The sequence below is a fragment of the Drosophila suzukii genome, chromosome 3 (assembly GCF_043229965.1).
Source record: "Drosophila suzukii chromosome 3, CBGP_Dsuzu_IsoJpt1.0, whole genome shotgun sequence".
Taxonomy (NCBI): Eukaryota; Metazoa; Arthropoda; class Insecta; order Diptera; family Drosophilidae; genus Drosophila; species Drosophila suzukii.
Genome location: NC_092082.1, coordinates 62,295,475 through 62,320,784, shown reverse-complemented (window position 1 = coordinate 62,320,784; position 25,310 = coordinate 62,295,475). Strand labels below are relative to the sequence as shown.

At 43.2% G+C, this 25,310-nt stretch overlaps 1 protein-coding gene across 9 annotated transcripts in view; it reads left to right on the top strand.

Annotated features, from left to right (window-relative positions):
- ctrip (E3 ubiquitin-protein ligase ctrip) overlaps positions 1–24,392 on the top strand; it is a 33,094-nt gene extending 8,702 nt beyond the window's left edge. For 2 of the 9 annotated variants that reach the window (XM_065866042.2, XM_036819090.3), the window contains exons 2-12: positions 2,848–3,607; positions 5,824–6,840; positions 9,007–10,212; positions 10,795–10,881; positions 11,933–13,776; positions 14,169–15,276; positions 15,392–16,374; positions 16,829–18,688; positions 18,750–18,938; positions 21,990–22,191; positions 22,395–24,392. In XM_065866042.2, the coding sequence (XP_065722114.2) occupies positions 3,094–3,607; positions 5,824–6,840; positions 9,007–10,212; positions 10,795–10,881; positions 11,933–13,776; positions 14,169–15,276; positions 15,392–16,374; positions 16,829–18,688; positions 18,750–18,938; positions 21,990–22,191; positions 22,395–22,855 (9,471 nt within the window). In that variant the 5' untranslated portion in view covers positions 2,848–3,093 and the 3' untranslated portion in view covers positions 22,856–24,392. The remainder of the gene's footprint in view (positions 1–2,847; positions 3,608–5,823; positions 6,841–9,006; positions 10,213–10,794; positions 10,882–11,932; positions 13,777–14,168; positions 15,277–15,391; positions 16,375–16,828; positions 18,689–18,749; positions 18,939–21,989; positions 22,192–22,394) is intronic. The other 7 variants (XM_065866047.2, XM_065866046.2, XM_065866045.2 and 4 more) reach the window with 7 other exon arrangements.
- Positions 24,393–25,310: the final 918 nt, after the last annotated feature.

The window sequence follows — 25,310 nt, the reverse complement described above, 5'->3', positions numbered from 1 at the left end:
TATTGCCGTGCTTATTAAAACTTCTGCTCGTGGAAAATAAAGATGTTTGAACGGCTTTTAACGGCGTTAAGGGTTTTGCTTCTGTTTCGGTTTAAGACCCTTAACGTTCACATTTTCCACTGCTGATAAAAGGCAACCACAACCAATAGCAACAACCACAAAGGCTATCGCCATATGTTGGAGTTGCCACACGCAAAGCAAAATGCTCGGCACACACACTGGCACGGAGCACTCACACTCATACACTCGTGCATGAAGGCGGCTGCCATTTGTGGCCTCGCTTATTATTTTTTTTCGTCTGTGCTTTTCGGTGTGAAAAACTTGTGGGGCAGAGATACGAGTGGAGACTGAATGATGTAGATAGATAGTATTGCCTGGGTTGTGTGTTGTGTGTTTGGAACGAACTAATCGGCAGTGGCCTACTCGGGTAAATGTTCTCTAAATGATAGGACCTAGAGAAATGTTTCCTAGTCGATTTCAATGTGAAATCAAATTGGGCAGAGAGGAATGAATTTGTGATCTTAAAATCGTATACCAGACGACGTCTTAGGTGCTTACTAAAGGCCAACAAGATACATAAACACAAAGCATCAGAGTTTTGGTAGGGTATTCACAATACCATATCAAAATATTACTTTGTCATTACACATTTTAAACAAAAATTTTGGTTTGAAAAGAATAAAATCATTTAACTGGTCATAAAAAGATAAATTCAACGCAATGTGTTGAAAAATAATATCAATTCGTGACATGGTGCCAAGTCTAACCATTCGCCAACTGAAAAGTCGAATAGAAATACATAATTTTCCCCCAAACCAAAATCGCTGACGTCCTCTGTTTGTTTGGGTTGCTGGTTTCATTCGATGGCCTTGAACTGAATTTGTTGTATTAGTTTTTGTTGGTTTCGCTTGAGTTTTGGTGAGATTGGCCACTTTGGCAAATGTTTGACGATTGGTTGTTCTGTTTCGTTATTTTATCGTGTTTGCCTGTCAAATTCGAGAGAAACTGTGTGGCCAAGTTGAGACTGAAACGAGATCGCAAAAGGGCCAAAATGAGAGAACTACGCACTTTTTATATTGTGAACGATACATATCGACAGACGGGGTTTTCGAGTACATAATGTGTACAAAAAGGGCGCAGAACGAAGCAGAACGTTCAAATCTCATCTTTTTCGGCGAGTGGAAGCAAACGAAAAAGCCTGTGCTGCGCTCGATTTTTTCATTTCATCTTCTTCGAAACAAGCATGGCAACTCACGCACACACGCTCGCAGAACTTGTTTCTCGCTCGCACACACATAAGAAGAAGGGGCAGATAGCCAACCCACACATGCACGGACACGCTTGGCATTACGAAAGGCAAAACATAAACAAAACGGCCGAGAACAGCTGATTAGCACAGCTGGGAGCGAGTGTAAGTGAGTATGAGTGAGCCAGCGCTTATCTTTCCACTCAAAACATTCGCTCTCGTTCTGCTCTCTCTCTTTCTCTCTTCGATTTTCTCCCTCGCTCGCATGCACGTGTCGGTGGCTGCTGACAAACAGCTGTTAACTTATTTACAGTTTTCATATGTTGACAAAATGCTCAAGTGTGTGTGAGTGGAAGTGTTTTCCGAGTGGTGGTGTCTTTTCTAGGTGGTGTAAATTCTCCATTGTTATCAGTTTTCGGATTCTAGTTTTCATTGCTGTTTTGGGGTGCTAACATGTCTTTTGCTCTTCAATGAAGTCAAATATTTAAAAAAGATATTTATGTCCATTAGGCTGTGTGCGTTTTATAACAAAGTAATAAATCAAATTCTTAGTTTAAGCATTGTTATGAACAAAATGCTCCATCTACACGAGGTAAAAAGCGCATTGGAATAAAAACAGCTTGCTGCCCCCTCTTGTAGTTTTCAAAATCGAATTTACCAAGTGGAACGAGCAAGCTGCCTTGCATATTTAGGTATGAACAATGTACATACATTGAACGCAAAGACTGTAATTAAATTTGTAGTTTTGAATTGTGCTATTTCGCTGAATCAATAGTCAGCACCACTCGTGTGATGTGGCATTTGTCATTGTCTGCGAGTACCTGTCCTTAAAAATGGGGCTGAAAATCTGTCTTTGTGCATTTGGCTTCTAGAAATGTCCGTTCTCTCTCTCCTGCCTCTCTATCTCTCTATCTCTATCCCTGATTTGAGTTGAGCCGGTTTTTCACATTCACTTGAGGCCCTCGAGTGCCATATTCTGTATTCCCCTTATCTCTTGTGTGTTTTCGGTACTACTGGCTCGCGGTTCCAGTCGCTCTCTTCCGTTTGGGTATTACCTCCATATGTGCCTCTCGACATTGTCAGAAGTCAGAATTTCCTGTATGTGGTGATCACTTCGCTTGGCTGCGTCCTCTGCTTTTCGGAATTCTGCCTGTTATAGTTCCTGGGTGAGGTTTTATCTGGATCCGACTCCATTGTGACTATTTTTAACTCGCATTTCGCCTCTAGTTTTTTTTGCACCTATCTAATGCTAAATTTATCACATTTATTACCATCAATTTGTGATATTGTATGGAATAATCGCATTTATGTTAGTCTTAAATATTTTAATCTTTGAATGGGCCTGTTATTTTGTACTTTAAAATACCAATTAAGTTACCGATTTAACCAAAAACTTCAAATATATTGTTGCAATGTGCAGTGTTTTGAATGAGAGCATTTCGATTGACTCATTTTTTTACCGAACTATTCACTATTTCGACTCGTGGCCTCTGCTTTGACTTCGTTTCCATTGCAACGTGACCATTAAATGCGTTCTATTTTGCTACTTTGTATCACATTGCTTTAACACCCCTTTTGTATCTTCAATTCCTTTATTGCAGCACAGCAATTACATCCAACGGAGCACGCAGAAAGGAAACAGCAAGGAAAACTGTGAAAAGTGAAGTGAAATAGACAAATCAGTGATTATGAAATAAGAGAAAAGCAAATTCAATTTGAACCTGCTTTAGAGACCATTTGCATGGTTAGTTATCGGATTCAGATAAAACATTTCAAGATCAATATTCAATTATTGGTTGTGTTGGCATGTTAAGTGTGTTCGATGCCGGTGCGGTTAAGTGTCGTCTATGGCCGAATCCGTTAAAAGTCAATCGCTCTCTGCATTGACGGAGGGGCAGCACGACGACGGTGGTTCAACAGCAACATCAGCGACATTGGTTAATAATACCAGTGCGACCTGCACCGCAATTTCATCCAATCACTCGTCCCAGCGGCGACGCAATAACAACACAAGCAGCAGCAGCAAGGGCCACAACAAAAACAGGAAACACAACACACCGGCAACATCATCGGGCCCTGCTGTCAGCTCCTCCGTCGACATAGTAGCCACCACCTCGACTTCAACTGCAACCACCTCAACCCGGCGATCCCGCAGTCAAGGTCGCCACTCCTCTGCAGCAGCCCACAGCAGCAAGGAGTCGCAAGTCTCCAAGCGCACGACAGTAACGCATCGTTCGCCATCATCGCCAGCATCCAACTCCATCTCGATCGTGAGCGATCAATCGCTTTCACCCGGCAGTCGTAAGCGCCAGCATCATCAGCACAACAGCGGCAGCAACCACACTCGCAGTAGCAACCAACGTGAGTTTTTTTATTCAATCAATGATAAGCCAGCCAAAACCATTTTGAATTAGGAACTGACTTTGGTTAGCCGACGTTTTAACACCCATGCATTAGCTAATGCTAGAGATATGGATTTTAATACAGATCAAATTGCCTTGACTACACTGATAAAATATATGTATAGGTACCAGTTACTTTGCTTACCAATTTCAAAAAGGCCAATTTTGAATAGGAGCGACTCGCACTAACGACGCGAGGGTCCCTTGCAGCCCGTAGTGAAACCGCTGTCCATAGCAAGGACTTTTGGGTAAAACCAGTAACTAGGATGTTAGCTTTCTCTGGTTCCGGTTCCGGTTTGTCAACCGGTTCGTCGATATGCTAGAAAAGGGTTCAGGCTCAACCCAGGGCTCAAAAAATAAAATTTGTTTTAATTAAATAATGCCAATTTTTTTTTATTACTTTTCATTTTGCCACACAATTCGCCAATGTATCGAACGATTGTCGATCAGTAAAAAAGAAAACAAAAAGAATTAATTTTAACGAACCGAATAGAATTTTAGCAAGAAAGGATGTTAGCTTCGGCAAGCCGAAGCTTGTATACCCTTGCTGATATTCCCAATGGTATAATATAGTGTGTCAAAAAACACCGAAGCTATAATTTGTTTCGTATTATTTTCCAACCAATTTTTTTTATATATACTTTATGGGGTCGGAAATGTTTCCTTCACCGCGTTGCAAACTTCTGACTGAAATCATAATACCCTCTGCAAGGGTATAAAAATAATAGTTCCGATTCGGTTCCGGTTCACTTACAAAATAAGTCGCTCCTCCGGTTAGTGGCTCGGTTCGTATTCTGAGAATATCTGAACCACTTCGGTTCGGAGTGTAAATGGATGAACGGATATTTACAAACTTTTGAAAAGAAGCACGGTTGGAAACAACCTAGTTACCAGAGTTGTTAAATCAAAATCTTAGTAAACCACTTTTATTAAAATGAATAATTTTGAATTGTTAATCTTTTTAATTAAAAAAACAAGAGAGAACGCTATAGTCGATGCCATCGACATTAAATACCCGTTACTCAGCTAAAGAGAGTGCGATGCTTGCTTGTAGCTAGCGCCACCTAGCTTATAGCGCCCCTAGCGGCTTTGAGCGTATTAGTGAAAACAGCTGATTTGCTGCATGTTTATTGACTGGTCCGAAATGGGATTCGGTTTGATTCCCTGATTGAAACGTATAGTTTATTTCTTCATGTTGTCCTACCCGTCAGTAATTGAGTGTGTACGTACTAAAATGGTTCCATAAGATCAAAAAGACCCTGCGGCCCGCTGATTTTAAAACTTTAAGTAGCCCTCAAAAATTAATTTTTATCTAAATCGAGTTTTTTTTTTTATCACTTTACAACTAGAAAAGGTTAAAATAAATAATCCTTATTGGATAGCGATTGATTACTTAAAAAGTTATATGTCATTCATGGTCGGGCGGATTCTTAGGGATTTCTGTCCGTCAAGAATATTTATTTTGCTGCTGTGAGAAAGAAGCTCACAGTTCTTTTCAAATTCATTAAAATCTTTACTTTTTCGAAAACGAATAAAAATATGTACATAAGTAAAGTAAATATGCATCTTGGATTTATGAATTTTGTGTTAGTATTGTTAAAAAGTAATTTGCACCGGGCAGCTTTTCGTGTTGTGTGACTTGTCCGCTGTTCTACACTGTTTGTGCGGCGGCAGAGAACAAGCAGAGCAATTCATTATGACCGCTTAATGGAAAGCTGCGTACCCTTCCCTTAATTTTATGAAATTAGTTCATGCAAAAGCCGCACAAAAGAAGCCCTAGAATCTATATGTTAAATCCCAACTTTCTAACTTTTATAATTTTCGAGATCGGATTCGACTAAATCGACTCGCCTTTATACTTTACAGGGGCGAAAACACTTCGTTCTACATGTTACATATTTTCCGGCGAATCTAGTATACGCTTTTACTTTACTAGTAACGGATAAAAAAACTAAATACCTTTTGTATGGAATTAAAAAACTGGCAAATCGTTTTTTTGGGCGACCACTTTGACATTTCTAAATTGATCAATGTGTATTTGTTTGTTTGTCCAAATTTTAAAATCATCCGATAGTTCCCTCTATTCCCATAAAAAAATCAACAGAATAAAAAATAATTAAAACCGCATTGATCGAGTCGAAGTAATAAACAGATATCCTCCGATGCCTTTTTCAGCAGCTCCCGGCGGAGATCAGTTGGTGGAGCATTGCTCGCCGCTTAAGAAACGCCGCTTGCAGCCGACGTTGGGATCAGAAGTCAGCGGGGGAGCAGCAGGAATTGGCTTAGCTACAGTAAGCACCGACCAGACGCCTCGTCAAGCCTCCGGAGACTGTGTTGCGCAGCGCACTCGATCTAAGACCATTTCCCCGGAGGAGCTGCCGAGTACAAGCAGCGCTGCGGCGGCGCGCCATCAACACCAGGTTCGGGCCAGTGCCAGCTCTACCAGCTTCCCGACCAGCAATCGGAACAAGCGCAAGGCCAGCGTTGTCGGATCGGGAGCTGTAGTTGATACCACTCCCCATCGAGGGGCAGCAGCTGCTCGCGCCGGACGCAGCGGCAATCTGCTGAATTACTACAGAAAAACGCGCAAGGTCAGCCACACGCGCTCCTCCCAGAAGCCGGAAAAACAGACGGTGAAAGCGGAGGAGACTGTCGCCTCTAGCCGGAACGGATCAGCGGGATCCGGATCCAGCAGCAAGTCAGGTGTCATCAGCAAGCACAGAAAGAGCCTGCGCCACTCGCAGCAGAATCTGCAGGACACAGAGAGGGAAGGAACAGAAGAACCTGGTGCGGAGGGCAAAGCGGAGGAACAGCAGCCGGTACACGTGAATCTGGACGTGGCAGACCAGCTGCCGACCCTCGAGACGGCTCTGACCCAACCAGAGGCAGCAGTATCCCACAGCCAGGGACACTTAGAGGCGGAGGGCCAGCCCGAGGAGCAGGACAACGACGACGACGAGGAGGACGAAGAAGAAGAAGAGGAGGAAGAGGAGGTGGGCTTCTACGAAATAGTGAACTCTGCGGGCTCGTCGTACGAGGAAGACCCCCAGATTGTTGCCGAGGAGGACGAGATCACAACGGAGGAGGACGTTGACGACGAGGAAGACGACGACATCGAGGAGGACGAAGACATCGAGGAGGAAGACCTCTCAGAGAGCGAATTCGCCCAGCAACTGATTGGTGAACTTGGTGGTGAGTTTCTTCGGACTAATCATCCAGTGCATAGCACTCATATCCCATTTGTACGTATTGTATTGTATTGTATGTTTGTAGATGTCTTTTGTAAATATTGGCACATTATTTCTGTTGTAAAGTATATTTAGTGTAATTATGAACTTTATATATCGCTAACTACTTGTAAAAAGATCACTTTCGTATTAATATTAATGAACTCCCACTTGTTGGGTACGCTTTCCATTAACATAAGTTTTTATTTATTTTAACCTTATTGCCCAATTTAAACCTAAAAGAATTCTTTTATTTGATTGATTTGGCTCTAATAGACTTTTTTAAAACAGTTGATGATTTTTGTATACTGCGCAAAACAAATTAATGATCTTTAATGATCAAATATAAGTGTTCTTGCTGATAGCAAGCTGTTAAAGAATATTTTTTAATAGGCAAAAGTTTCACATTTGTGTTTACCTAATTTCGAATCATCCTGTGTCGCCATTCAGGTTTTGTTGTACAAAATGATTTTTACTTTGTCAAAAAGCTGTTGGCATAATGTGATTTTTATTGTCTATCAGTTTGCGCATTTGTTATCAGTAGCGAAAAATACGCTTACTTATACATTGGCGAAGCTTTTATTCTACAAAGTGCCTTCGTCTTGTCGCTATTCCCCAATGTGTTTTTGATAAAAGGAGAATGATTCGGAATGCCAACGCACTGAAATATACCAGCGACAAACGATCGACTGGCAGTCTAAATTCGTACATTGCGCCGCCTGGAACAGGCATAATTATATTGTATTTACGAACGAGTATATAAAAACTGCGGTGATTAAAAAGTTCGTAGTTGAGGAGTAACTTTACTATTTGCTTGTGCAATTGAACTACTGCATGTATGTAACTTATTATTTATGGTTCAAAGAAAGCTTTAACAGAAAGTGTTCAGATCTTTGGGTGTGCTGTCACCTGTGGTCAACCTACCACAACCACCATTACCATTACCATTTCACCCACCCTTTTAACCATCCCCAATATACATTTCATTTATATTATTTTATTTATTTTACGCTTATTATCTAAACGCCAAGAAACGCCCACCTTATATTATTAACCCCTCATGTGAATCACATTGTGTTTGTACTATGATAGACTTATTTGTTGTTTATGCGAGAACCGCACAGTGTGTCCTCCCTATAGAGGGCTTTGTTTTGTGTATGATTTCAATACCTTACTTTATGCGGGGTTAGCTAGACAAAAAATGTGCGTTAGGTCAGCAACGCCACTTCATAGTGCTAAAAAAACATTATTTTGATTTAATTTTTGGGCAAATCCAATCTCCTATTCATTTTACCCTTCTCATAACACCTGAAAAGAAAGTTTATTTTTGCACGTTGTTGTTGTTGTTGCAAATGTAGTTGTGCTCAAATTTGAGATGAATTATCATTTTTAATATAAATCAAAAGTTATCAAAATAAGTATCTTCTTATAATATGATTATTGAGTCAAAGAATACTTCAATTGCTGATGCTTGTGTTGTTGATGATGATGATGATGATGTTGTTGTTTTTGTGCAAAAACAATAAGCCAAAGCGAAAAGTCGAAAATATTGTGGTGTCAAAAAAGTCGGCATGTGCGGCGCGGAAAAAAGAGAGAGATGAGAGAGTAAGGCAGCAGCAGCAGCAGCAGGGGCGACAAAAGCAACTTTACAGCAGCAGCAGCAGCAACAACAAAGTGCATCATAAACATTAATAAAAGGGAAGGTGACCACTTAACAAAATAAAAAAACTACAAGTACACGGACGGGTGCGTGTGTGTGCGTGTGGTTAGACTAGTGTGAGAGAGTCAGCAACAAGTGCAACATCAGAAGCGACAGCAGCAACATCATCATTGTCAGCGACAGAAGGTCGTTCAGTCTCCCGTCCTGATTTTCCCCTGCCATTACCTTTTTGAAAGCGAAACACACACTGCGCTCAAAATACTATTTTTTGCATTACATTAAATGATGAAAACAAAAACAAGCCAAACAAACTAACTCAAGTAGTGTAGCTGCAAGAAAATAATAACAAAAGAACATCAATAAATAAAGCTGTTAACTGTTGTCTCCCACTACTCTCTCTCTCTCTACTCCCTCAACCCACCATTCTCTCTCTCACTCGCAAACACCCCCACCCACACTTGACTCGCAAAGGAGCAGAACAACAACCACACCGTGCCAGCAACACCATAAAAACAACAAAGAACAGCACAGCAGCAGCCGCAGCAGCAGCAAGCACTGTAAAGGCAGCAACAACAGCAACAACGTCGTCCGGCTATCAGCAACGTGCCGCCCCCCATGGACAGGGGGCGGGGCCAGGAGCTGGAGGGGGCGGGCCACGTGCCACGCGCAGCAGCAACAGCAACACCAGCAACAACGTTGTTGACTACAGCATTATGCCGCACCTTACGACGGCCGCAACAACCACGCCATATGCCTTGACACCGCAGCAGCAGCAGCAACAACCGTCACAACCTCCGTTGCAACAGCAACAACAAGCACACCAACAACAACAACAACAGCCACCTCAGTTGCTGCCCACACATCAGTTTGCACACTTGTCTTCCTTTGTGACACCAACAGCAGCGGCAGCAGCAGCAGCGGCAGCGGCCCACTATCCCCCGGCTTCTGCTGCTGCCGCTTACTTTGCACAGCAGCAACAGCAACACCATCAGCATCATCAGCAACATCAGCAACATCAGCAACAGCAACACGTGCAGCAGCAGCAGCCCCAGCAGCCGCACTATTACCATAGTTCTGTGGCCGTGTTGCATCAACCTCCACCGCACCATTTTACCTCCACAGGGGCAGGACCGCCGCCAGCACTCTACCAGCAACAGGCACCGCCGCAGCTAACCCGCTACACGCCGTCAACAGCCACTACAGCAGCCACGTTTGTGCCTCCGCAGCAGCAGCAGGTTGCCTACAATCCGCAACAGCAGCAGCAACACTCCTCACTGCGACGCAGTTCACGTGGCAAGACGGGTTCTTGTGTGAGTTCAGCAGCAGCAGCACAGCAGCAGCAACACCACCAGCAGCAACAGCAACATAGCAACGCTGCTGCTGCTGTACAGCAGCAATTGCTGCCACCGCCTGGTACCTATCAATACCAACAGGTGGGCGGCAATACCGTTGTAGTTGCCGTGCGTCATCAGCAACAGTTGCAACAGCAGCAGCAGCAACAACAGCAGCAACAACTGGCTTTACATCAGCAACAACAGCAACATCAGCAGCAACAACAGCAGCGTGCCACGCTCGTGCAGCCAGGATTCTTGTTCAGCTATCGCAGCAATCATCCGCAGCAGCAACAGCAACAGGCGCAACAAATACATCCGGGTCCCAAAGTGACGCATAGCAGTGGTAAGAAGATGGAGGAGGAGGAATATAAAGGAGGAAAGGACAAGAGACCGCAAGCAAACCAAAAGCCAAGGCCCCTGAATACTTTTTAGAACGGGCTTACATGGGGCTAGTTTGGAACCCTCTGGTTACAAGAAAGGAGATGTTAGCACACACACGCACTGTAGGGACTAGGCTTAATAGGGTTAATTGTGGTCCGATGTGCCATAGTCCATTTGTACTTTCCCGATCTGAATGAGAAAAGTTGAAGGGAATATCAAAACGAAATTGAACGAGTATATTGTACATATTATAGGGTCTTGGTGTCACTCTTAATCTTATTTGGTGCTGGTCATAGTATAGGTGATAAAACAACCAATATTGCACTGAAAGAAAAATCAAAAATTACACACCTCCAAAACACACCAACCCCCTTTCCCTTTCTCTCTGTCTCCGCTCGCTCATTCCTGCGTTGCTTTGCTCGCGGTGTCTGCCTAAACAATTCCCCAAACTGAACTGAACCAAAATAATAGTGAACTTAACATTGTTTTGCTCTGTTTTTTCTCTCTACAACCTGCTCTCTGTCTCGGTCTCTTGTCTGATTAGCAGCTTCGGATGCTTTAACATATAGTTTGATGGCACAACAACCGCCAAGTGGACCGCCGCATGCAGGTGGACAGCAAATAACGCCAGGTAAACGAAAAACCCAATCGATCAGTACTCAACATATACGCACCAATTTAGTCCATCCTCACACATATTGCCTTGCTTTGAATTTATTTCACCCTCCGCATAAAAATCACTCAGAACATAAAAGACGACCCAGGTGGCAGCAAACTTGATCTTTCACCCATTTCTGTACTTTGATCGTAACACACTTTTAGACTGTTTTATTTTTGATGTTTTAGTTTTGATTTAGTTGATTTTTATGAATCTTAAACTTATATACCATCTGTCCAACTGTTTTAGTTTTAATCGTGTAATCATTTTTCGCAACTAACAATATACATTTAAAATTACCAAGGTTTAGTAATTATGTTTCTGAACTCAACAAATTATTTGAAAAAAAGTTGTCTTAAATATAATACTTTAAAATTCAATGAGAAGAAAAAAAAAACAATTAAGAAATTTTTCATGTTGATCAGTATAAAATGATTGCTGCAATTGAGTTGTATTTATTTCCAATTCGTTTTGATTACCATTTTTTAATTACTTGTTTTTTACAATATTTTGTTTGTTTCCAATCTGTCTCCCGAGTTGCCTGTGAAATTATATATATTACATTTGCCTAAGGTCCGATTAACTGACGGTATTTATTTTCAAAAGTCATAGCGAATCTGTAAGCATGTACGTTGTGGTCTAATCCGCCTGTTCCAATTTTCACCGTGAAGTGAATTCGCTTATTCCTTGTTTTCTACAGAATTTTGTAAGGAAAATTAAATTTTTTTGTGAAATTAATTTTTTTGAAGTGAAACTTATGACAGGTCTGGAAAAATTCGAGAACTGAAAAGGCCGACCATTTTTTGTCTAAATTGCCATGACTTTAAAAGTAATACGAAAGATAAGCAAGTTTCATAGGGCCGTTAGCGTAAGCCTGTACTTTCTGTTTTGACATATTTGTTTCATGTTATTACTTATACTCAGATTAAAATCCTTCAAAACGGGAAACGATTGTTTCCAAAAGATATGTCAAGTTATAATATTAATGACGAGTTTTGTGCCTTCCTTCGTGACGCGACTTTAGGTGCCAGTTCAGCCAATCTAAGCATTGTAGCAGCCGCTCTGAGTGCCGCACGTGACGTCGGAGGTGGAACCGGCGGAGGTGGATCAGCAGGAGGAGCCGGAGGAGCAGGACCAGGCATAGGAGCATCAGCTGCATCCGGAGGAACCACCAGCGCCGTGGGCGCGACCAGCAGCAGCAACAGCAGTGCCGGCCAACCAGCCAGCAACAGCAGCAGCAACAATGTGACTGCAGCGGGTTCAGGGTCGACTCCGGGCGGAGGACCCACTACCACCGGTACAAGCAGTGCCAGTCAGCATGGCAGCGGTTCCGGTGGAGCTGCCGCCGCCGATTCGGAGAGTGATGATAGTGAGGTGGGCCGTCTACAAGCATTGCTAGAAGCTCGCGGACTGCCTCCCCATTTGTTCGGAGCCCTTGGCCCAAGAATGACTCACATCCTTCACCGCACCATTGGTAACAGCAGTAGTTCCAAGGCCAATCAACTTCTTCAAGGACTGCAGTCCCACGACGAATCCCAGCAGCTACAGGCTGCTATCGAAATGTGCCAGATGCTAGTGATGGGAAATGAGGATACCCTCGCCGGCTTTCCTATCAAGCAGGTGGTCCCTGCACTAATCCAACTCCTTCGAATGGAGCACAACTTTGACATAATGAACAATGCTTGTAGGGCATTGGCATACATGCTGGAAGCTCTGCCCCGATCCTCGGGCACCGTGGTAGAGGCGGTTCCAGTTTTTCTGGAGAAACTTCAGGTTATACAGTGCATGGATGTGGCGGAACAAAGTTTAACCGCGTTAGAGATTCTCTCCAGGCGTCACAACAAAGCCATTCTGCAGGCAAATGGTATTTCGGCTTGCCTAACCTATTTGGACTTCTTTTCGATTGTGGCTCAGCGAGCGGCCTTGGCGATAGCAGCTAATTGCTGCCTTAACATGCATCCAGAGGAATTCCACTTCGTTGCGGAAAGCTTGCCTTTACTAGCTCGCCTACTTTCTCAGCAGGATAAAAAGTGTGTGGAGAGCGTGTGCTCTGCTTTCTGCCGGCTGGTGGAGAGTTTTCAACACGACAGCCAGCGTCTACAGCAGATCGCCAGTCCAGATTTGTTGAAGAACTGCCAGCAACTACTGCTGGTCACACCAGCCATCCTAAACACAGGAACTTTCACAGCCGTGGTTCGGATGCTGAGTTTAATGTGTGGCAGCTGTCCGGATTTGGCAATCTCTCTGCTTAGGAACGACATAGCGGCCACCCTGCTCTATTTGCTCACTGGAAATGCTGAGCCGGCCGCTGCCAGTGCCACGCATGTGGAGCTAGTCTCACGCTCACCTTCAGAGCTGTACGAACTCACCTGCCTTATTGGTGAACTGATGCCGCGTCTACCTTTGGATGGCATTTTCGCTGTGGATTCTCTGCTGGACAGGCCCACGCTAAACACCCAGGATCAGGTGCACTGGCAGTGGCGAGATGATCGCGGTTCCTGGCACAATTATTCCACAATTGATTCGCGGCTGATTGAGGCCGCCAACCAGAGCAGCGAGGACGAAATCAGCTTGAGCACATTTGGACGCACCTACACTGTGGATTTTCATGCCATGCAACAGATTAACGAGGACACGGGCACCACACGTCCCGTTCAGCGTCGTCTCAACCACAACTACGTGGCCCCCATGTCAGCGGGGCAGGACTTGACCACCAACGCGGCGGGATCAGCGGCTTCGGGAGGGGCATCCACCTCCGCTGCTGCTGCGGCAGCAGCCTCCAATAACAACAATAATAATCCACCAGGAAGTAGTGGAAACCAAGTGAAGCGACGCCCATCACTGGACGCAAGAATCGCATGCCTCAAGGTAAATAAAAAGCAAACAACTATTAGTCGTATAATTCAACATAAAACCCACAATAATCAATTTACATAACTTTTTTTAAATTACAAAATTCAAGTTTAAGTTTGACAAGCAATTTTTTTTTATTTTATAAATTTAGACATTGTATAGGTCTAATAGGTCTAACCGGAATTTCATGTATATTCGAATGCTGGTGACTGAGACCTTAAACTTGGGGATATATATATTTTCAACCCTTTTTTAAATAGTATACATATAAATATTATTTTACCTTACGACTTAAGGCTTAATTTGTTACAATCGTATGATCTGACTTAATCTTCTGAGTATCAAACTCAAATTTATCAAAAATTTCAAATGATTTATTTACAAATATTTGTTGTATCCCTTTTTAGGAGGAGCGAGGTCTTGCTGCCGACTTTATCAAACACATCTTCAATGTGCTTTACGAAGTATACAGCTCGTCGGCCGGACCGAATGTGCGCTACAAGTGCCTGCGCGCCCTTCTTCGGATGGTTTACTACGCCACGCCGGAGTTGCTGCGGCAGGTGCTTAAGTATCAGCTGGTCTCCAGCCACATTGCTGGCATGCTGGGCAGCAACGACTTGCGCATCGTGGTGGGAGCCCTTCAAATGGCTGAGATCTTAATGCGCCAACTGCCTGATGTTTTTGGCACTCACTTTCGTCGTGAGGGAGTTATCTACCAGTTCACGCAGCTGACGGACCCTAATAATCCCATATGCGCGAATCCCTCGCCAAAACCGCTAAGCACAACAGCAACACCGACAGCCAATGCAGGCGGGTCACAATCAGCCCCGGCCTCCGCCAACAGCCTGCAAGTTAATCCCTTCTTCATGGATAACGCTCCGGGATCGTCCAGTGCTTCCACGACACCCAGCAGCAGCAAGCATCAATCGTACAGCGTAAAGAGCTTCTCGCATGCCATGAACGCTCTGACGGCCAGCGCCAAAGGAACTCCTGTAGGAGCGTTAGACGCCTCAGGAACGTCTGCTCCAGCTGGTGGTTATAACTACAGCAGCTCAGCGCCGTCTTCATCCTCGACAGCTGGAGGTTCCGCTGGGTTCTTTGTGGCACAGCAGGGGGATCCACGCCAGTACGTGCACTTCCAGCAGCCGGCAGTTCCACCACCACCACCGCAGTTGGAGCTTTTACCAACTGGACCTCAGCAACAAGGGCAGCAGGTGCCTCAGGTCATCTACCAACCACAGCAGCAACAGCCGGCCCATTTGGTGGTGGCTTCCACCAGCAGCGCCGCTGCATCATCTTCGTCCTCGTCCTCCTCGTCCTCAGCCTCGGCGCTGCAGCACAAAATGACGGACATGCTAAAGCGAAAAGCGCCGCCCAAGCGAAAGTCGCAAAGCAGTGGTAGAGCCAAATCGAGGCAAGACGATGCCGCAGTTGCAGCAGCGGGATCTGGAGCAGGAGGAGCCCCACCCGCCTCAGCCAGTTCGGCTATGCACGAACTTCTTAGCCGTGCCACAAGTACGTATATTTGTCTATGTTCTTGTAACTGAAGAGCTCACTTCAGTGTTAAGGGAACTGCATTTTAAAAATAAAAATATTTTCTTTAGTCTAATCGATTTTGGTGCTTTTTCAGGTCTTGGTAGCGGCACCGGAGGCAGAAGTACCCCCAGTTCAGGCGGTGGTTCTGGAAGCTCCAAGTCTCGCTTTAATGCCGGAAACTCGACCAACGCCGGGTCGACCAAATCATCGTTCCTGGCATCGCTCAATCCGGCTCGCTGGGGCCGCCAGACTGCACATCATCATCACCACCATCAGCAGACGCAGCAGCATCACGGCCTTTCCAAAGATTCCGGAAACGCCAACTCAAGTGGATCCGGTTCTGGAGCTGGCTTGGCTTACACAGTGGGCCAACATGGCGGTGGAAGTGGAGCTGGAGGACTGAACGCAGCAGCAGTTGCGGCAAGTATCAGCAAGAGTATCTCCCACGCCAATCTCCTAGCTGCGGCCAACAGGGAAAGGGCACGCCAGTGGGTGCGAGAGCAGGCTGTAGACTTTGTGAAGCGCTACACTGAGCAGGAGGCCAGGCGGAGTAAGACTGCCCCAGAAAGTGGATCCACTCAGAGCGGAAGCAGCGGAGCGGGAATATCTTCGACAGCCAATACTACACTGTCTACGGCGGGCAGCACCAACGTCTTGGAGCGTCTGTCCAGCATTCTGTTTAAGCTCAATGGGAGCTACCACGACTGTCTGGATGCTCTCCTCGAGCTGAAGACCATTCTTTTGGAGAGTGATATCTCTCCGTTCGAAGTGAATCATTCGGGCCTCATCAAAGCCATGCTCAACTATATGACTAGCGAGACAGGATTGGTAGAGCGCGATGCACGCCTGCGCAGTTTTATGCACGTATTTGCCGGGCTGCCGTTGGAGCCTTTGCTCCAGAATGTCGGACAGATGCCCACAATCGAGCCGCTGGCGTTTGGCGCTTTTGTGGCCAAGTTGAACGGTTGCGTCACGCAACTAGAACAGTTTCCTGTCAAGGTGCACGACTTTCCCGCTGGTCCTGGAGGCAGGTCCAATCAGAGTGCACTGCGTTTCTTCAACACTCACCAGCTAAAGGTAAGTAGGAGCAGTTTAATAGTGAATTAGATGTGTACTGTGCTTGGGGACAAACATGTAGCAGGTAGAAGGATGCGTTTCCGATTATAATCTTGATCAGGATCACTAACCGAGTCGATCTAGCCATGTCCGTCTGTCTGCCCGTGTTATTTATGTGATCTCGAAAACTATAAGAGCTAGAGAGTTGCCACTTCAAATTCCGTGGAATTTTTTAAAGGAATTGAAGTTCTTGTAGCTAGGTTAACGTTATGGAGCCCACATGGAGCTGGAGAGTTAAAAATATATTGCATGTAGATTCTAGAAGTCTCTATGAAGCACATGTTTGACTCTGCCCTGTGCCACGCCCACTCTCATTTCATGACCACAACTCATTTCATGATTGAATTAGATTATCATAAAATAAATCAATCGCTTCTATTGTGTCTTTAAAATATTCCTATTTTTTCTTCCTCAGTGCAACCTGCAGCGTCATCCACAGTGCAGCAATCTTCGTCAGTGGAAAGGCGGCACTGTGAAGATCGACCCGCTGGCCATGGTTCAGGCCATTGAGCGGTATTTGGTGGTGCGCGGATACGGTGGCATCCGAGCCGACTCCGACGACGACAGTGAGGAAGATATGGACGACAACGTAGCAGCTGTTGTGATGACACAGGCGGGCTTTAAGCACAAGCTGCAGTTCACGATCGGGGATCACGTATTGCCCTACAACATGACCGTCTACCAGGCAGTTAAGCAGTTCTCGCCGCTGGTCAGTGAACAGCCGGAGACGGACAACGAGTCGGAGACGCTTTTAGGAAATGCCAGCATATGGGTGCAGCAGCACACCATTTACTATCGCCCTGTAGAGGAGGAAGTGGCCTCGGGAGCGGCTGCGGGAGCCGCTTCTAGCAGCAGCTCGTGTAGCAGTGGCGTACAAAAGCAGCAGAGCACCTCAAGCTCCGCCTCTAGCTATGCAAATGCTTCCACCTCGTGCTCTTCTTCGTCGGGAGTGGCCAGTGGTGGAGGATCCTCCTCGAAGAAGGCCCACAAATCTAGCAGCAAGTTTATGCGCAAGAAGACTGAGCTATGGCACGAAGGAATAGCTCCGGGAGTGATTTCAGCTCTTAAGCCATTCCTCAGCAGCTCGCTTCCAGCTGATGTTGTGACAGTGCAGGATTCCTCGCTGGATGCACTGTGTATGCTGCGAGTTATCCACGCTCTCAATCGCCACTGGGAGCATCTATACGGGTGTGTGGTGCGCCAGAACATTATACCCCAGGCGGAGTTTGTACACCCGAAGATCACGGCAAAGGCGAATCGTCAACTGCAGGATCCCCTTGTCATCATGACGGGGAACCTACCGCAGTGGCTGCCCCAGATAGGCATGGCCTGTCCGTTCCTCTTCCCATTCGAGACGCGACACTTGCTTTTCTACGCTACCAGCTTCGATCGGGATCGCGCTTTGCAGCGTCTGCTGGACACCACGCCCGATCTGAATGCAGCCGAGTCTTCAGAACGCGTGGCTCCTCGCCTTGATCGCCGCAAGCGTGCGATTTCCCGTACGGAGATACTCAAACAGGCTGAGCACATCCTTCAGGACTTTGGCCACTCTAAGGCTTTGCTCGAAATTCAGTATGAGAATGAAGTTGGCACGGGTCTGGGACCTACACTGGAATTTTACGCTCTGGTTTCTGCGGAGTTGCAGCGTACGGATCTGGGGCTGTGGAATGGCAGCGATAGCTACAGACAAAACTCTGTTACTATTGTGGATGTGGTGAAGGCCAACAGTACAGTGTTGCACATTGAGGATGCTCTCGAAGCAACCACCATGGACCAGAGTCCTCCAGCAGTGGGAGGAGCGTCGCTTGTGAGCAGCACCACCACCACAACAACAACAACCGTGCAGCAGCAACAGCCTCCACCCACTCGATCCAGCAGTCGCACGCATCTCTTGCGCAGTGTGGCTGGCCAACAACAGCTGTCACAGCCAGTGGATCACGGCTCATCCAGCGCCGGCACCAATGAGAATGCTTTAAATATGATTATCGCACAGCAATTTAGTGATATAAACTCTGCTGACCCAGCAGCAACTGATAATCCCAGCAGCACCACTACAACAACCACAACCAGTGTGGTGGAGCAAAACACCACTACGAATCACTCCAGTGCCACCACGACTACAACCACAACTATGATTAGTTATGTGAATGCGGTGCATGGCTTGTTCCCTCTGCCTCTGGGTAAATCCTCGAAGCTTCCGCAAATGACCAAGGCCAAGGCCAAGTTTAAGTTCTTGGGCAAGTTCATGGCCAAGGCGGTTATGGACAGTCGCATGGTAGGAACTTCTATTAAATTCTTGAAATGTGATTTAATTGACCTTTTTTTCTTCGTCTTAGTTGGACTTGCCCTTCTCGTTGCCATTTTATCGTTGGCTTGTCAGCGAAGAGCATTCGATTGGCCTGGCCGATCTGATGCGCGTGGCTCCGGAGGTGCAAAACACTTTGGTCCGTCTGCAGGATCTGGTGCGCCAGCGAGAGTACATTCTATCCGACCCAAACATCGATGCCATGGAGAAGACAGAAAAGGTGAGTACAACATTGAAGAACATTTATTTTATTCACAATTTAATTTTTAAAAATACAATAAATAAATTACAAGACAAAATTAAATCCATACTCCACACTCGTTGCTTATAAGATACAGAATAAATACATTCACCATTTCCTCAAGAATTAAATTATATAAAGATTTTGCTGTTTAGGTTCATAATAAATTAGGCAGAACTGGTAAAGTGATAAAAGGCTTAATTAATTATTAAAAAGGGAAAGTCCGAAAATATAAAATTTATTGGGCACATTTTCGATTTGTATTTAATATTAAATGTTCCTATTTAAGTGAGGTCGGTAGAAAGATATGCCATGTACAAGGCATAATTTCGTAACGTGGTTTTGCCATGCCTACTGGAATCGACCCCCTAAAGTCAAAACATGAGCTACAGTTATGATTTGTATACCCGTTACTCGCAGAGTAAGAGGGTACACTATATTCGTCGGAAAGGTTGTAACGGGTAGAAGGAAGCGTTTCCTACCCCATAAAGTGTATATTTTTGATCTGGATCACTAGCCAAATCGATCTAGCAATGTCCGTCTGTCCGTAAGAACGCTGAGACCTCCGAAACTAAAAGAGCTAGAGTGTTGGGACTTGGCATGCATATTCTTGGGCTTCCTGCGCAGCGCAAGTTTGTTTCAGCAATGTGGCACGTCCACTCTAACGTCCACAATCGCCCATAACGCCACCTAGGTTTCGCAATATGTGGCGTGGCGATAAGAATGAACGATGGGTGGCGCTTTTTGTTAGCTGAGTAACGGGTATCTGATAGTCGAGGGATTCTACTACAGCGTACTCTCTTGTTTTTTATTGCATTTAAGAGGGTATTATGTTTTGAGTCTGAAGTTTGCACAGAAGGAGGCGTTTCCAACCCTAATAAGTACCTCAGGGAAAAAAGTATATGTGCATTGAAATTATTAAAAAAAAAACAAAATAATTATATTAGGTTTTTGATTAAATTTTTTTTATATTGCTTGAGTACATATTAACAAAAAAATAACAACATATTTTTCGTAAACGTTTAGATTAACTTTAAATTAAATAAAGAACTTTAATATCATATGAAATAAGTATATGTGCATACTGCAAGAAAATTAGAAATACAAGTTGAACAATTTTTTAACAATTTTAAATATGCTTCTTAATAATTTATATGTTTTCCTTTCTTAATAAAAATTTGATTAATCCGATTGGGCATTGAAGTAGCCAAGTTTTGCAGAGTTGTCAGATTTATTTGATCCCATTCCTTGATCAAAGCCTTTTTGAGGTCATTAACTGTGTCGAACTGGCGGCCATTCTTGTAAACTTTATTAGAAAGTATTCCCCAAAGATCTTCTATTGGGCTTAGGTCCGGACTGATCGCTGGCCATTGCAAAAGCGGTATTTTTCTAGCTGCCAGAAAGTCTTTAGTTTTACGAGCTGTGTGGATTGGTGCGTTGTCTAGCTGGAATATCCACTCATCCCCATAAATGTCTCCGGCAAATTCAATGAGCACAGTTTCTAGTAACTCTATATAAATTTCTGCATTTGTTCTAGTCGGTATAAAACAAAGTGGAGACTTCCCAGCATACCCAAAACCGGCCCAAACCATTAATGATCCTCCACCGTGATTCGTTTATGGCAGACCTGTCGTGGTTGCCTTTTGTCGCGCCAATACTTTTGACAGGAGTCAGGACCGTCTAAATTAAATTTTTTTTCGTCCGAAAATATAACTTTTTTAAACTCCTCCGACCAAAATTTGTATGGCTCAGCAAATTGTAGGCGAGCGGTTATGTGACGCTTTAATAGCCTTGGTACAGCGTCGCGAGAACCATATGTAACCATTTTGTTCTGGTTCAAAATTTGGTTTATACGTCTTTTGAATACGTCAAGATTCAGTTGACCTTTTATCTCCATGCAAGACTTGATGTCTTGAACAGCTAGACGCCGAATTTGTCTCTTGCACCGCTCGTCGATTTCAGTGGGCCTGCCGCTTCTCTTTATTTTTCCATAACTTTCCGGATTTTTAAGGAAGTTACTAATTGTATTCCTGTGCCTATATAATCTGGCAGCAATATAAGAAATGGTCTGGCTAGATTCAGCCAGTCCTTTGATCATGCCGCGATCTTCCTCTGACAAATGTAAACCACTTGGCATCCTACCGTAAAATCAAACTTAATATTAATTATTTTATTCTACAAGGATAAACGATCTATTTTACTTACGTTCCGCTGATTAAAAAATATTTTTAGATCACACTTCTTAGCTTACTCGCTATCAATAACACAATAATCTCAATTTCCACATATACTTATTTCCTATTAAAAACACAAGTTTCTGCACATGTTATTAAAAACGGTACAACGAATGATGCCCAAAGAGGACCATTGAATTAGGAGATGTTCATAAAAGATAAGAATACAAAACTGCGTACTTACAAAAACTGTACCGTTAACTATAAAGAAAATAAAAGAAAATTAAAAAGTGCACATATACTTCTTTCCCTGAGGTATATATATTCTTGATCAGCGTCATTTAAGCTACCGGGATGAAACTTTTCAAAAAGTCTTTGTTCTATTGCAGGTAATACAAAAATCGTACGACTATATCATATAGCTGTCATAAAAACTATCTGATTATTTGTATAGAAATCATCCAAATGCACTAAACTAGTTTTAAAATATACCATAAAACACAGTTTTTTTCCCATATTTATTGCTATAGCCCTAAAAATGTATTAAGGAATATGTAAATTTCCTAGCTTAGTTTTGGATCTCTTTAATTAGATTCAAATATATGGGGAAAATTATTAGGACGTACATTTTAATCAAGTTTAAAACATTCATAGATAATAGCATAAATTCATTTTGTTCAAACTTCGTACAAGCCTGAAGAGAGTATTACTTATTTCATTAATTCATTTTTAATTTGGTTAACAGTGTAACGGATATTTGACAGTGGGAACATTGAACTAAACCATTCCTCCTTGATTTTTATTGTTAATTGTTGATTGGTTGTGAAGTAATAGTATTTTATTAAATCATTTCTAGATTGAACTGCTGGACTTGGATGGCTGCCCCATATCAGACCTGGGCCTTGACTTTGTACTGCCCGGACATGCCAACATTGAGTTGTGTCGTGGCGGTCGTGATACACCAGTGACCGTCCACAACCTCCACCAGTACATCTCGCTGGTCACATACTGGTTCCTGATCGAGGGTGTCCAGAAGCAGTTCGAGGCATTGCGTGAGGGTAAGTTAAAGTCACAAAATATCTGACAAAAATTATAATTTAAAAACTGATCAGTCAAAAGGCTTCAACTAAAAAAAATGCAGTTTAGTTTTAAAACTAATTCAAGATTGATTTTCAATTCTAGCTCGCAAATTCTTATCATATTATTTGTGTGTCTTCAATGGTATCTAAATTTTACTGACATACATTTTTTTTGATCACAGGATTCGATTCCGTCTTTCCGATCCAACGGCTTCGCATGTTCTATCCAGAGGAGCTGGAGTGCGTCTTCTGTGGATCGGCCAGCGAGCAACAGCAGTCGCGGTGGGAGACTAAGATGCTGCAGGACAGCTGCCGCACAGATCACGGATTCCACCAGGAGTCGCAGGCTATTCAATATCTGTACGAGATCCTGGCTTCGTACAATCGCGACGAGCAGCGCGCTTTCTTGCAGTTCGTGACAGGGTCACCACGCCTGCCAACTGGCGGGTTTAAGGCCCTCACGCCGCCACTTACTATCGTGCGCAAGACGCTGGATGGAAACCAAAACCCCAATGATTACCTGCCATCTGTGATGACCTGTGTCAACTATCTAAAGTTGCCCGACTACTCCAGTCGCGAGGTGATGCGGCAGAAACTGAAAGTGGCCGCCAACGAGGGCAGTATGTCCTTCCACCTCTCATAAGCAAGCAACGGAACAAAAACCAACTCTCCTTCACCAATAACATGATCTGCAGCAACACAAACGGGAACTAAACAAAATACTACATGGGATATATTCACTCGGCTATATTCCGCTATAAAACTTCTGCAGCATGGCTTAACTGGATGGGTCTTATTTGTTTGTTTTTCTTACGAAAGTTACTTTCGTCGCGCGCGCTTCTCCCCGTCCTTTAACTTTTCCTTTTTGGCAAGCGCGCGTCATACTAAATTTCAATATAAATATATAATTCAAATATATTTTTTATCACAAACTTTTGCAAAAAAGAAGAAACAAAAGAAAAGGACAGGAATGCTGAAGGGGAAGAAGTCGACATATAAACGAATGATGTATACACCCCATACCTCTCCCATAAAATGTTACCTTAAATAAATTGAATAGTAAAAATGGATTATTCAATAACCAATCATTTGTCCGACCGAAAACGAACAGAGCGGTGAACTCTCGATCTAAGCGTTGCGTTCTAGTTAAATTTGTTTTAGTTTGCTTTCCACCATTATTATTATTCTTCGCTAATTCTATACTTACTATAATCAAATAATTATTTTATTAAGTTTTTTTATTTGTTATGTTGAACTTTTTTCTCTGGCGTTTAAATATGAGTTTAATTAATTTGTAAGCATCAAATGTGCATAAACGCTTATTAGAAAACAAAAATGAATGAATATAGAATGAAGAGGACTTGAGCATTGGAGGTTGAAGAGTAGCCCTTACATGGAAGTGAGAAAATTCGTCATTATTTACATATAGCAACCCAAAATAAATGATCTAAACAAAAAACGCCCACCCTTAAAAGTTAAATTTAATGAATTAATAATATATTAAACAAAAATATACCTTCATAAAGTATCTTGCATGCCTACAAGAAAATTGAATGCAAATTTTGCAAGCTGTGTTACAAAAAAAAATAAAAACAAATGCCATCACGGGTGTATGTTTAAATTAAACGTGAGAAATTGAGTAAGGAAGAGTGGATAAAACGATGATAGTGCTTAGAACACATCCCTTCTACATAAACTATGCTAACATATATATAAATATAATATATTTAAACTAACATAACATAACTTTATAGTACTTGAAGCATATACATACATTTTTGTGTTGTCTAACAGAAACAAAACAATGCTAATAAAAAATCTAAAAAATGGATTACCATCAAAACAAAAGCGAAATCGATCTTACGTTAAAACTAGATACAAATCTTTGCAGTACTGAAAACTGATTACTGAAATGTGGTATATATATACATACATATAACTATAAAATCATATATATATAAATTAAATAATTATACCTAACTGAAACAATGGCATCTCCCGAGATGCTGGTCAAGTTATTATATAAAAAGGCTAGAATTAAATTATCAAATAACAGTAATATTACATAATACCTATGTAGTTACATCAACAAGTACATTTGCTCTATGATAACGACATGAAAGAAAAACAAACCAACCAAGCAGCAAACAAATAAAATAAAAAGATTATATGAAAATTAAGTGAATTCAATTTAATGAGTTGCTATTGGATCACCTTTATGTAGACATCAGGGGCAGATAACGATAATAGCCGAACTACGTTACTCGTAGAGTAAAAGGGTTTTCTAAATTCGTAGAATTAGGTGGAGGGAAGCGAGATCTCGAAAACTACGAGCTAGAATGTTGGGATTAAGCAGGCAGACTGCGTTTACTGCGCAGCGCAAGTTTGTTTCCTTGTCGTTTGTTTACTCGGATTCTAAAGGTTGACATGACTTATTTTAAATTTGACAACATATAGGAGTAGATAATAAAACAAAAATGGTTTTATTGCTATAAGAAATCCAATAAAAATGCTCTTAAAATCGCTTCAAACTGAAATTAAAGCATACAGTGGACAAGAGATTCAAAGAAAAATAAAAATTACTTCCATTCAATTTTATTTTTAATGACGGTTTTGATCAAGGTTAGGTTAGGTTAGATAGGTATGGTTGGAGATTAGACAACTGATCCCCCCTCTTAGGCCACACTGGGCCCCTTGTGATACCATGTAACCTCTGTGCAGATCCTTTTCCCTAGCTCGTGGGTTATTGGGTTTCTCAAAACAGTTTGTTCTTTTTAGGAAACAGGAGTTTGGGAATGCTTGCGTCCTGTATGGCCGCAAGTTCGGAAGTGTGTAGCTCTCTAGGGTTTGAAAACGTTTGCGGTTATGCGCTGGGCAGAAGCGTAGGAGGTGTTCAATGCTCTCCTCTTCGTCTGTCTGCTTACAGCTGCGGCAGTAGTCGTGGTTGCTGAGTCCCAGCCTACGCGCGTGAGTCCCTATAAGACAATGGCCCGTGAGGGCATTTATGAGAGTGGAAATGTCTTCCCTGTTGCATTGTAGGAGAGTTTTGGTTTTTTTCTGGTTGTAGTTTGGCCAAGTGAGCCTTTAATTGTGGAATG